General features: G+C 50.2%; 5 protein-coding genes across 5 annotated transcripts; 2 read left to right on the plus strand and 3 right to left on the minus strand.

Moving 5' to 3' along the window:
* Positions 1 to 522: 522 nt before the first annotated feature.
* Positions 523 to 1179, plus strand: CkaCkLH20_00903 (uncharacterized protein; the record flags this gene model as incomplete). Its single annotated transcript, XM_038883623.1, has 1 exon — positions 523 to 1179. The coding sequence occupies one exon, from the start codon at positions 523 to 525 to the stop codon at positions 1177 to 1179; it is 657 nt and encodes a 218-aa protein (XP_038751218.1).
* Positions 1180 to 2782: 1603 nt separating this feature from the next.
* CkaCkLH20_00904 (uncharacterized protein) lies at positions 2783 to 5447 on the minus strand (the record flags this gene model as incomplete). Its single annotated transcript, XM_038883624.1, has 3 exons — positions 2783 to 3051; positions 4409 to 4987; positions 5051 to 5447. 3 exons carry the CDS (start codon positions 5445 to 5447, stop codon positions 2783 to 2785), a joined length of 1245 nt encoding a protein of 414 aa, XP_038751219.1.
* A 1419-nt stretch (positions 5448 to 6866) lies between these two features.
* CkaCkLH20_00905 (endoribonuclease L-PSP) lies at positions 6867 to 7457 on the plus strand (the record flags this gene model as incomplete). Its single annotated transcript, XM_038883625.1, has 2 exons — positions 6867 to 6978; positions 7138 to 7457. 2 exons carry the CDS (start codon positions 6867 to 6869, stop codon positions 7455 to 7457), a joined length of 432 nt encoding a protein of 143 aa, XP_038751220.1.
* Positions 7458 to 8114: 657 nt separating this feature from the next.
* CkaCkLH20_00906 (uncharacterized protein) lies at positions 8115 to 9618 on the minus strand (the record flags this gene model as incomplete). Its single annotated transcript, XM_038883626.1, has 5 exons — positions 8115 to 8203; positions 8255 to 8509; positions 8591 to 8666; positions 8730 to 9270; positions 9335 to 9618. The coding sequence occupies 5 exons, from the start codon at positions 9616 to 9618 to the stop codon at positions 8115 to 8117; spliced, it is 1245 nt and encodes a 414-aa protein (XP_038751221.1).
* An 880-nt stretch (positions 9619 to 10498) lies between these two features.
* On the minus strand, positions 10499 to 11919 carry CkaCkLH20_00907 (uncharacterized protein; the record flags this gene model as incomplete). The annotated part of the gene is made up of 4 exons (XM_038883627.1): positions 10499 to 11033; positions 11105 to 11487; positions 11540 to 11635; positions 11689 to 11919. 4 exons carry the CDS (start codon positions 11917 to 11919, stop codon positions 10499 to 10501), a joined length of 1245 nt encoding a protein of 414 aa, XP_038751222.1.
* Positions 11920 to 12535: the final 616 nt, after the last annotated feature.

The raw sequence follows: 12535 nt of genomic DNA on the forward strand, positions 1-12535 counted from the left end.
TTCCAAATTTGACCACTTCCGGGTCTCTCCCAAGGCTCAAAAGCCGCCCCCAAATCCACGGAGTCATCCAATGAATACTGAGCCAATAGGCTTCGGGGAATTTCGGGACGGTTAGGAGAGCGACGTGAGTGTCTACGCACATGTGTACATACAGAGGGCCCAAATTGTCTGTCAATGTCATTACGACTCTTTCAACTTTCTAGTCTTGTTTTCCTGAACTCTGAATATACGCACAACTTCGGTACATTTGGATCTCACAATGAGAATTTTGTGTCTCCACGGCGTTGGAAGTTCTGGAGCAATATGCCAGAGCCAGTTCGGCCCATTTCTTAGAGCTGCCGATCCAAGTTATGAATTCATCTTCGTCGATGGTCCCGAACTATCCATCCGGGGTCCAGGTAAGTCAGCTGCTGTCGTATCCCCATGTGAAAGAAAGAAGCTGACTGGAAATGTTCATCAGGAATGGGCAGTCACCTGGAGGGGCCCTTCTTCTCGCACACCGCAGGATACGCGCCAAGCCAAATGAAGAATGCTATGGAGCATCTAGAGATGACCATCGACGAACTTGGCCCATTCGACGGCGTCCTTGGTTTCAGCCAGGGAGCCGCTCTCGCCGTTGCATATATCTACGACCAACAAGTTCATGGCAGAATGGTGCCTTTCAACTTTGCTCTGTGTTTCTCGCCTGTTCTGGCCTTCTCTGCGGACGAACATTGCACCGAGAGCGTCATCAAGGGAGTCTGCGCTCGCCGAGTCGACCTTTCGGCACCAACGACCGAAATCAAAAGCCTAGGTCTTGCATCTAAAGAGCTCGCTTTCGTCGATGTAATCACACGGGTCGTCATGCCGGCAAAGCGGGCGCAGGCCATGCTGCCCGATCATGACCTGGGTGTCTATAGTGATGGGGATGGAACAGACGCCCCCCGACTGATGGTTCCGCAGCTTGTCAGCGAAAAGATCAACATTCCTACAATCTTTGTATCAGGTAAACGCGACATGAGTTTTATGCGGGACATGTCAGAAATCACTCGGGGACTGTGCAATGAGAAGATGATGAAGAAGCTTGAGCACAGCGGCAGCCATCAGCCGCCACAGCGGGAGACTGAAGTGCGAGCTGCTGTGCGAGCAATGGAATGGGCTATCGGGCAATCGAGCAGAATGGCAAACGTTCATTTGTAGCAAATAGTCTCCTAAAAGAATGGTTTGTATTGACATGGCCATTATTACAAGAATTTGGCGCGCATCCACCTTCATTCCATGTGAAAGGGGGTAATTATTTTCACAAATGACGGAACTAAGTTAAGCTCATGCCCGGCATGCCCGCGCTACAATGAAACAATGCTGGATATGCCGATAACGACGACGACGACGACGACGACGACGACGATAAACGGTGACAACAACACCAACAACACTAATGATAAGTTGTCGACTTGTCCTGTGGTAATGATCTAGCCCACCCCTTGATAAATCGGGTCGGCGGATGCCTACGAGTCTTCCGTCAAGGTACGTAGGTATGAGACGGCATCAACTTCTTTACTTGCATTTAGTATTCGTCTTGACCGTTCCCGACGTCATATTCTTGTACATCTAGACGTTTTCGTTGCTGACTGTGTTTCTCTAGCGATGCTACAGCTCTAATCTATATTTTGAATGATACTAAAATTTATCGGGACCGACGCCGCTTTCAATCATATCAAAACAACACCCCAATGTCGAAGACATGTCTAGTTCATCATCACTGATCTTTTATCCGTACGGCTCCCTCCGCTTGTTTGGAGGAGTGTCACTGCTGCTCGTGTTCTTCCTTCAGCTTCCGATAGTAGCACCATGTGGCCTTTCCGACTACCAGAGCGCGTTTTTAGCTTGTCGAGCAGCCGACAGAACTCAGACAACTGGACGGTTACGAGACATCGCAGCACCTCGGCCCGCTCATGGCCCCCTTCGATGCGATAAGTCGAAAACCACATGTCGCCCGTCAGCTTCCCAACAGCGCCACGTCCTTCATCAACAGCACTTGCATCGCGGATAGTGTTCGGTTGAGAAGGCCATGGTGGTTGCCAGTCGTTCCATCGTTGGAGTTCAAGATAGCTCTTGACGATTCTCTCGAAAAGGGTGCTCATGTAACGTCCCGCCATCGCCAATAACATGTTTGTTTCGCTCGTTGATGTGCATCTATCGCAGTCCAAGATGGATGCGCAGTTGACCAACGACTTGCGGAAATCACCTAGCAGCACATCTATCGCGACAGGATCGCTGTTGGCACTTTTCGCGCCTAGCTCCTCGATAAGACGGGCCGTAATGTGTAGGCAACGGCAGCCTTCCTTCTTCTGCAAATCCGCCTTGTGGGAATCTGGCAGTGTATTTCGTCTTGACTCTTCTTGAATTACCTGTCGGTGCTTGTTAGAGATTGATGGTGAGCCTCCCGACCAGTGGCGTGGACTGGGATTGTGGGATGGCTGTCGGAGGGGGCTTCGGTTGGCAACGGCTCGCGGCGCGTCCTCTCGAGAACGTGGCGAATGCTTTCGACTAGCTTGTCCCTCGTACGGGGATATGTTCCAGGACTGCGGGATGCTTTCTATGGTAAAGTCTGAGCCGTTTTGTGCAAAGTCGTCATCAAAGACTGTCCCGAAGCCTTTAGTACCGGGTTTTGCTTCAAGGACAGCACATTGACTTACTGCTAGGGTCACTCGAGTCCCCAAAAATGGACTCCATCATTCCATCACCAAAGTAAGTGGTGTTTCCTTCCTGGTTTTGTATTAGTAAAAAGCTAAAAGCAATATCAAGGGACGCTCCTTTTGCGGGTAAGAGCCCATACCATGCTTTTAGCTGCAATGCCATCTGCCATCCAGTAAGACGCCAGAATATTCTCGGGAACGTTGTGTCCGTCATCAAACTCCGGATCTGTATCATTCATGATAGCATCTACTTGAGTGGTGGCCTTTGGTGAATTACCCTCCTTCGGCACGGGGAGTTCTTCCCATACACCATCTTCTTCACGACTCTGATGTCCTTCTTCTTCATCATCGTTGCTGTTGCTCTCGATCTTTTCTGGAGCAGGTGATTCGGTCTTGCGTCTAACTGAGGTTTTCTTCCGACGTGCTTCTCGTGACAGGTATTTGCATTTGGCTCCAGTAGCCGAACATCGGTCGCAGCTCGGGGTCTGCCCACCACACCGCACCTATATTAAGGGAAGAAGAAAGAGTCAGTCGCTGAGTTGACGCCGACCCTATGATGGGAATCATGTCGGACTCACCTTTCGACTTCTGCACAGCTCGCACGAGATACGTGGTTTGTCGCGACGGTTTCGGCTCAGGGCCGATGAGATATCAGTGTTCTCAACGAACATCAACGGCCTTCTCTCCGGCTCGTGCATGAGCGTGCCGAACATGGTGAGCAAAGATCTGATACTACCATGATCGTGAACCCGATCAAGGCCGTCCCATCACCCAGTGCATGCACGGCCAGTTAGGGGAACCGGCAGCTTAAGGGTCTCGGGCATGATCATCCAGAACAAACTCAGCTCCTTCCAGGCAGAGATTCGTGAGGCGGAGCTGAGTCGGTTCTGTGCCTTAGCCATGTTCACGCTTCTAGACTTGAGGGAGTGGGGGCACGCTCTTGGCATCACCTTTGTCGCTGACAGGATCTTGTGCATACAGGTATTGGTTCTCATTCTTCCGGGGACTTTGGACTTAGACGCACGTACATGGAAGCCACCGTCCCTTCTACCCGCATCGTACCGCACCCGCACCGCTCCCTGCTGCAGCTGTGGCAATATGCCACAAGGTAGGGCTGAGGAATCGACGACTCGGACTCGGCGGGGTGGCACAGAATTAGATCCATAAGAATTACCTCAGAAGAAGTAGCAACACACCCCGGGAAGGATTCCAGGCAATACGGTTGCTTCCGGTGGAGATAGATCAGGGAACTTTGGTCATTGGGGGCCGCGAAGATTTCCATCCGGATCCCTCGCTTCCGTCTTGCATTCCCATGGGCTAATTCCCAAATCATCCCATCTTCAGCTTGGCGTTGTGGGTATGCAAAAACGCTCATCCAGTTTCATACGAGATATACGAGGCCTAACAGGTCTCGGTTGATATTCCATGCTGACACATTCTTGTCTAAGTTCGCTAACGATATTCCATTGGGCGAATGAGGGTTCATCACGTCAAGTCTAGCAATGCTTTAAGACTAATCAAGTAGGTAGTTTATTTCCTCTCACCCCAGTCCCCGGCCATCCGCCTCGAGATACTCCCCACGTTGTCATTGCCCTGGGCTTTCGCGGCCTCGTACGCCGACCGATAGACCCCTACATTCTCAGAGAACAAGGGTCGTCTATCCGCCCACCCCGTAATCCTCCTGATCTTTTCGCTTGAAACCCACTGGCTCCAACCAAAGACCAACATACCTGTCATATCGTTTGCTGGCCCTGGTACCTCATCCGGGCGGAGGCCGAAGCGAGCGCCGCCGGTGAAGCCGTACTCAGCCGCCAACGCCTTCCCGACCTCCTCTAACGTTTCATAACGCCGGCCGGAGATATTGAACACCTCACCCGCGATCTTGGCTTTTTTGATGTCGCCATCGGCCCTAAGGAGCAGCGCGGTCGTTGCCAGAGCCACGTATGCCTCTGCGCAATCGTCGACATGGAGGGAGTGCAAGATAGTTCCTGCGTCTGCAGTAAACTTGAGTGCTTGACTGTCCTCACCGAATGACACATCTGCCTTGGCGCTAAGCGCGCGGGATGCATACTCGAAGCCTGCTCCAAAGTAGCTTCCACTGTATCCAAATATGGGTGTCGCGCGAATGACGGCAACGTCGAATCCTTCCGACTCGATACCGTTATGGCTGTTTTGCGCCATCTCCAGAGCTTTCAACGCGGCATCCGTCCGACCGCGGATGGGAGGAGGCGCGTCGAGAGATGAAGTCTCAGTATGGGGCTTCAGCCCCAGGGTACCGTGAACACTGGTAGTGCCATAGTCCTTGCATCCTGAGGACCAGAGTACAATTGGGCGTCTGCTTGGTCTCACAGCAGACGCCACATTGCTTGAACTTGAAGCTTCGGTAAGGCCGCCGATCAACTTGAAGATCGCATTCCAGTGTTCAGCTTCCGCGACGGAATCCGTCTTGGCGGGCTCCGTGCAAGTCACGATGACATCCCACCTCGGGCTATGGGAGAGAATCTCTCGAAGAGTATTCTCTGTATCAGATAGCTCACCAACGATGGGTGTGACTTCGTTGACTGAAAGATCGCGGGCGGCAGAGGGTCGACGGACCAATCCGTAAACGCGATACGGGCATGGGTTGGTCTCTGCGTCATCATGTTCCGGGTCGGTTGGCGCTGCGGCACGGAGGAATGCCCGGCAGACAGCTAGTCCGAGGTAGCCGTTTGCCCCGATAACCAAGACGGAGATGGATCGAGGGTGAGGCGTCTGAATATTATCACCCATGATTCGACGAAGGATTTCTTGGTGTGATAGAGGGATGATAGGTTATAGGATGCACCACAAGGTGAGTTAATGCGTAATATGGTGGCGCTTTTGTGACAACGGCACATCAACTAGATGCTGACCATGACGGAGGATGGCGGAATCTTATGTTCAGCCTAGGACTTCGACAACGAGGAAAAGCCGAACCTTTGCATCTCAACCTTAAGTCAGCCTTGAATTCCCGTCAGAGACCCCAATCATGCCGTGCAATGCCCTTTTGAGAGTGTCGAATCTTCGATAATCAACGTACCGAGGCCTTGGCAACTTCGGTTTAGGTCCAATCAGAAGCCATAAAAACATGTCTCTTGTATTTCTTACATGCAGAGTCTGAGACAATGAAGGCTTCATTCGCCAAGTCGAAGTCGGATTCGGGCCGTCTGCCGAGAATCACAGCAATGTCTGAGGCGCTTGTTGCAAACTAATTCTCAAAGCATTATTCAGCGGAGAGATGTGTTCCTCCGTGTGACAAGTTAGCCCGGCTCAGGGCGGTGTATGAATGCTAGACTTGCGCCATTTGCATCCCTGTCGTGTCTGTTAACTCAAACGTGATCAGCTACGTTTGTCAGTGCAGTTGAATGGCTGGCTGTGTTAATTACTCCGCTAGCTGACTGTATCAGTTGATTCAAGACAGTCTTAGGCAGTAGAGTCGTGGCTAAGCTGACTGCCAAGTCTGCCAAGTCAAATAGGATGGATGATGCATTTCCCCTCCTCGATAACTGACCTATTACAACACAGCGAGACCTCGAGAATCATCGGGAACGGCTTGATCTGGTTACCACCGACACTTGAGCCGCATACATGCGCCCTTGGAAACACAGCAGCCCCGCTGGCAACTACATGAGTCCGACGTGAATTGAAAGTGCCTGAAAACTTCACGTTCGTTGGGGTCTGAAATTATGCCGCCAAGAATGAAACATACCGTATTTGTGACTGGACGTTGGTGCTGTTTTGTTCTATCCATGACGGTTACGTGTCATCTCTGTGCCTCCTTGGCGCTCTCGCAACTCCTGCAGGGCTTCGGAAGCGAGTTGCAACTGTTGGGCCGGTTCCGCTGTGCTATTCTGCCGCCCGCTCAATTGCATGATCCTTCCCGTATTGTCTTTCGCCGTCTGAGAAAAAAGGATGGCTGAGACCTAGTAAGCTTTCTGCCTGATTTGGATGGGATGTACCTGATCCGCATCAAAAGCTCACTCGGGCTGTAAGTCATGGATGTGACTTAAAAGAAGCCGCTAGATACACCTTCAACCAGTCGAACTCACACGTACACTACAATTTACAACTACTTCTATCCATCTCTTACATTCTTGTTTATTCCGGCTCACAATCGACCCGCTGTTCAACGATACTGTTTTCTGAGTCTTTCTTGTTGACTTTCCAAAAATGTCAGGCCTTCGCTACTTCTCCTACAAAGATCACGGAGCTCGTCTCCTTGAGCAAATGAACTACAACCAAGCCGTTCGCGTAGGCGACCGAATTGAGACGGCAGGTCAAGGTAAGGAAGGACCCCTGACTACCGACTTCCGAACAACGCCCCTTTCGCAGAATGTGGCACGAATTCGCTCGCCCGCCCCCCGTTCAACTTCGCCGCTCAAGCACCAATACGCGCGCAAAAAACCTCGAAAAACCTGTCCTAGGCTAACGCACCATGCAGGAGGATGGTGCCCCAAGACGGGAGAGATTCCTTCCGATCTCCTCGAGGAGATTGACCAGGTCTTCACCAACATTGACCTCGCGCTGAAGGATGCCGGAGGCCAGGGTTGGACCCAGGTTTATCGCATTCGCCTGTTCGCCCTCGATGATGCCATGACCCCTGAGGCTCTCGGCCGCATGGTCGAGAACGTCAAGAAGTGGGCGCCCGATCACTGCCCAATCCTCACCGGCGTTGGTGTGACGAAGCTTGGTCAACCTGGGATGCGTGTTGAAGTCGAGGTCGCAGCCTACGACCCTGAAGGTGCCAAGACTCTGCAGTAGGTGCTGACTGCATTGGACGTTGATTGTATCTATGGGGTATCTTACCGCAAAAGCTGGTAATGTGGCCAGGACAGGAGCCAGAATAGTAAAGTTGAAGTACATGTAAGATTCAACAGATATTCGTCTCCAATCAAGAACGACATAACATTTGACATGTCCAACCCAACCATGTGTGATTCTTAGTATTTCGCCGAGCGTAGTCCCTTCTGTTATTTCCACACTCTTTTCTAGTGGGATTTACTTGATGACTGCCCGAAAGAGTGACAGAGTACTAATATGCCATGCAATGGAACAAGCTTACATCTTCGAAGCGACTGAAATTGTTAAACGGGATTCGGGAATGTTTTGTCAAGTGCATTATTTCTCACTATTAGGCGTGTAATACATGTAGCGAATGAAAGGTTATGATCTCTTTTTGAAGCTGCACTTTTGGTCCTATACTTCGCTACGTGCGTCTGGCTGCAACATTTGCCTCCTACTTAAGAATGGATCACGGAAGATGAGGACTCCTGATTCTTCAGGTAAAGAAGCACCTTGCCGCCAGTTAGAGGTTATGAAGCAAACATGGTCAAACAAGGTATATAGTCAATATCGTTTAACTCAGTACATCGGACAACATGACGTCGATATATGAGGTTAATTTACATCATTGTACACTCAGGACCAATGTGTTCCAATCTCTCTTAAATCCTCGATGAGGGCAGCCGGATTGTCAAGGCCAGCGAAGTTGCCTCCGAATTCATGATCTACCAGTCACGTCAGAGAATCGCTTCCAAGGCTGTGAAAAAAATACTTACTTCGGTACATGGTCAAATTACCGAGCATATGCAAGATTTCCTTCGGCCAAAATCCAACCATGTACTTAAAGTAGCTCACTAACATCGGAGCATCCGTGCTGGCTCTGCGGTAGACTCTCTCGAAAGCGCCAGGGTCTTGCGCATATGTGTACACAGACGAGACGAAAGATCGCGTCAGGTAATAGAGTGATATGCAGCGCAAGATCTCATTATGATCCAGAACGGAGGGAAATTTTCCGGCGTTAGGATCGGACCCTGCAGAAGTTTTTGCGCGTCAGTCTATTTCGATGGGAACATGAACTTGGATGCGTTGTTCAAAGATGGGCCAATACTTACAATCGATGTACTTCTCACCGATCCATGCCAACTGCCCCATTGGGTTATCGTATAGTGCTAGACCAATAGTGTTCGGCTTGCAAAAGAGATATCGTCAGCTTGTTATTCTCACATCAGCAGAGTCCTCATCTCCACTCACCTTAGTGGTGTGCTCAAGAAAGTAGGCGTTACCAGTCGTGCCCCAAGAAGTAGACCTGTCAAGTTCAAACTGCTCCAGTGGCGAAAGAGTTATGTTCATGGCCGAAATCTGCTCAGCAGGGGTAGGGAGAAATGGGATGAAAACAAAATGAGCCGCTCTTGTTGTGGTGTTGAAGACATCATAGAGCGTGAAAGTCAAGGGCGCTCCGTGAGACGTTCCATGCGCAGCAAACGTCTTGTAGCCCAGCACTTCGGTCATGAGCGTGTTGTAAACGCGAGCGGTATCATCGAGGGTCCAGTTTCCTGGGGGCGACGCTGAGAATGCGAAGCCCGGCAGCGACGGCACAACGACGTTGAAGGATACGGGTTTGCCAGTCGAGGTTTCGGCCTTCTCGGTGAGCTTCTTGATGATGGGTGCGAACTCAAGAAACGACCCAGGCCACCCATGGTTCAGGATAAGGGGAATGGCGTTTGGATCTTTTGACTTCTCGTGGATGAAATGAACAGTTAAACCTTCAATATCTGCCTTGAAGTGTTTGAAGCTGAATGAGCTGAAGTCAGCATGCCTGGCTGTCCAAAAATGAAGACAGAAACATATTCACTGACCTGTTCATGGACTCCTCTTCCTTTTTCCAGTTAAACTTCTCAAGCCATTGCTTCCGAAGGCTTTTAAGCACGTCCAGGTCAATGCCCCAATTAGATCCTACGCCGTGATATTGAGGCTTCTCGGGGAGACGACTGTCTCTTACGAGATTTAACATCCGCGGCACATCCTTTGCGAGATTAATCTTGAACGGACGCAAGTTGAATGTTGTGTTGGCTGGTGCTGCAATAACGGTGTTCAGGAACACAAGTCCCGCTGCCGCAAAAGAAAAGATGTCTGACTTCATCTTTGCGAATGAAAATGTTTGTCTGCATGAACCAAGTTTTCTGAGCGGAGTGCACCATCGCGAGATTTCGGCTTATTAATAAGTAAGGCGTCGTTAACTTAAAGCCTTGGCAGAGAAGCCGTCTTTGAATCGTGCTGACTGTATCGGTGTTTGTCAAATTGGGACTTTCCCGAATTCTTGTCTCGCAGCTCAGCCACCATAGGTGAGCGAATTAGTCTGCAACTGATCGTATTTGGCGGAAGTGAGCCAAATTTGACTGACCAGCTCAGCCACAAACTTATGTATAAGCCAGGTTTAATATATTGCTTGATACTTTTTCCGTCTTACTTGAAGTTGCCGATGAGAAATTCTGCGTTATCGGCTGCTTCTTTGGGATCAAACATGTGGGAACGTCGCCCTGTCTGTTTCTGATAATAGATGCAAATGTGTACTCATTGGGTATGGTGAGATGATATTAATGACCAGGTTATAAGGGTTGACGCATTGTATTGCGCGGCATATCGCATTTGCTGATAATAGATGCGTCCGATTTTAGATGAATCTTGGACACTATCGCAAATCTTGCAGCAGACGTGGCACAGCATCTTTGCAGTCTGAGGTGGAAATGATAGATCCGGAACTGAAGCCCTATCGCTAAGGGTTAATGATCAGCTAATCGCCAAAGAATTGCTTTGGAATCAGTATTGGAAAGAGTCTGTTTCGCGAAGGGTTGCTGCTTTACTGCATTCATCGTCCTCACTGCGTCCTCAGCTGATAACTTGGAATAATCTGTTTGTCAGTTGCTCTTTCATCAGCATCTTGCGTCATTGAATGGCTTCATATGATTTATAACTTATCATTACTATCATTAATAAAATAAAATACCTAAAAGATAATGCCGCTATGCCATGCGGATTTCTTGCACCTCCCACGTCCTCTCAACACGAATTCCAAATTCCCCAAGGAAGTTAGCCGCACCTTCCGACATTGGTATTTCCTTGTTTCGAGATGATGTGATGTTGGTTTTCGTTGAGCCCTTGTTCGGTGTCAAATCTGTTGCGTGATTTGGAACGCTTATTTCTGACGCCTGTAGAGCCTTCTTTTTACCAAACAACTTGAAGCTGCTGTCCAAAGAACCGCTTGTGCCTGTGCGATCAACACCTATTAGATCGACCTCGCTTCCAGATCTCTGGTGAGAGAAAGCCTGTGTTGGATCTTGCGTCGAGACGCCCTCTGACAGAGAATCTCTCCGGCCTGTCTGGCTTCTTGATAGAAGAGTGTTTACCCTGCGATCTCGAAGATGCCGAATGGTTGCCAAAGACGCGGTGATAACGCCGACACCAATCTCTGCAATCGTCCAGCATGCTGTGCTCATGTACCCCTTCGGGGGTGGGTGGCTCAGGCTCCAAATGCGACCGGCCGAGATGACGGGGACGCTGCACACCATTTGGTCAGTCTCGAAACAAGAATGAAGTCTGATGACGAAAGGAACTAGACTGAGACTCACATTGCACCAATGCCAAATACACCGAACACAGCCCAGATTTGCCGCCCGCGCAGTCTCAAACTCCACAGGGTAGGAAGCGGCAAGAAGAGAACTATCACGTCCGTCACCATTGTCCCTGTGGCGTTGATGTATGTCGCTACGAATGTCGGTAGACATGTGACAACACCTGGTACGCTTGGGTTCCAATTGGCTTCGATGGGCACGCAGACCAGGACCGCAAGAAGGATCTGAGTAATGCTCCAAGCTCCGACTATGAAGATGGCGACCAAGTACACAATCCTCATAACCCGGACGTGTCTGAAGATCTGGTAAAATTGGAACAAGAACGTTATCTTCAAGGACGCCATCGCAACGTTGTACGTGATTGCAGTTGCGTACGGAATCTTTCACAATGTCAACAGGGTAAAGAATGATGTGGAGAACAGCGGCACATACCCTTGAACCCTCAGAGTTTGAGATCATCGATGTCATCTCGGGAAGATATCGCATTGCGAAGACGCTTTGCATGATGTTGACGGCGATTACGCTCAGCTAAATAGAGTTAATAACACTGCTCGAGGCAGCAAAGAGTAAGTGAAGCATACCACTGCGCATAGAGCCCAAGCATCGTCTATTCGGACTTTTTTGATGACGAAATTATGAGTGTAAAGTCGCGCAACGACGGACGCAGTGGTGATGACCGTCACAATCGCCCCAAAGGCGACCGTCGCCCGAGCCATGCTCGCGCTGTAGACGAAGTCTTCCTGGCTGGGAGGCGCCATACCAGCCGGCGCCGTCGGCCCAGCCGCAGCGGCGGTTGACATAGGCTCGGCCATCTTGTCGTGAGGAGACAAGACGAATGCCGCTCTACGGGGCTAGAAGCGAACCCATGGAGTTTTTGAGTGAAGAGAACTTTCTCTCTTCAGCCCAACGAAAGTGGAGGAAACAAGCTTGGCTTAAGGAGGCAGGTGAAGAATGGGTCAATACTCTAGTGAAACAAGGGGCCGGCACAGGTGACATGCTTGCAATGGATTTGCTTCAAACGGATCTGAACAGCCGTGCAATGTAGACTATATTGCGGGCCAGGCGGAAATCCCTTCTAATTTGGGCCCTGGATGCCCGTTGGGCAAGCCAATTTCGAGTACGAAAAGCGGTGCCATGACTCCGTTTCCTCATGTTCGTCGTTCTTCAAGGGTATCCCCCCACTCTGAATGGGACTTGCGCTGACAAGTGACACCACGTTCTGGCCAATCCCATGTCGATCATCCGAAGCTCGGTTGAACATGTTCGTTAAGTCCTGGTTGAAATCGGAGTTGGCGTGCTGCCCGTGACGTGGGGGCGAACACACATTCCGGCTAAGATGAGAGATTTTCGCCTTGAGAATAACGAAATCAGCAAGGCATACATCACCAGTAACTTGAAGTTTTTCATCGACCCAGCGCTTAACTCGGC

The sequence above is a fragment of the Colletotrichum karsti genome (genome assembly GCF_011947395.1).
Source record: "Colletotrichum karsti strain CkLH20 chromosome Unknown Scaffold2, whole genome shotgun sequence".
Lineage (NCBI taxonomy): Eukaryota > Fungi > Ascomycota > Sordariomycetes > Glomerellales > Glomerellaceae > Colletotrichum > Colletotrichum karsti.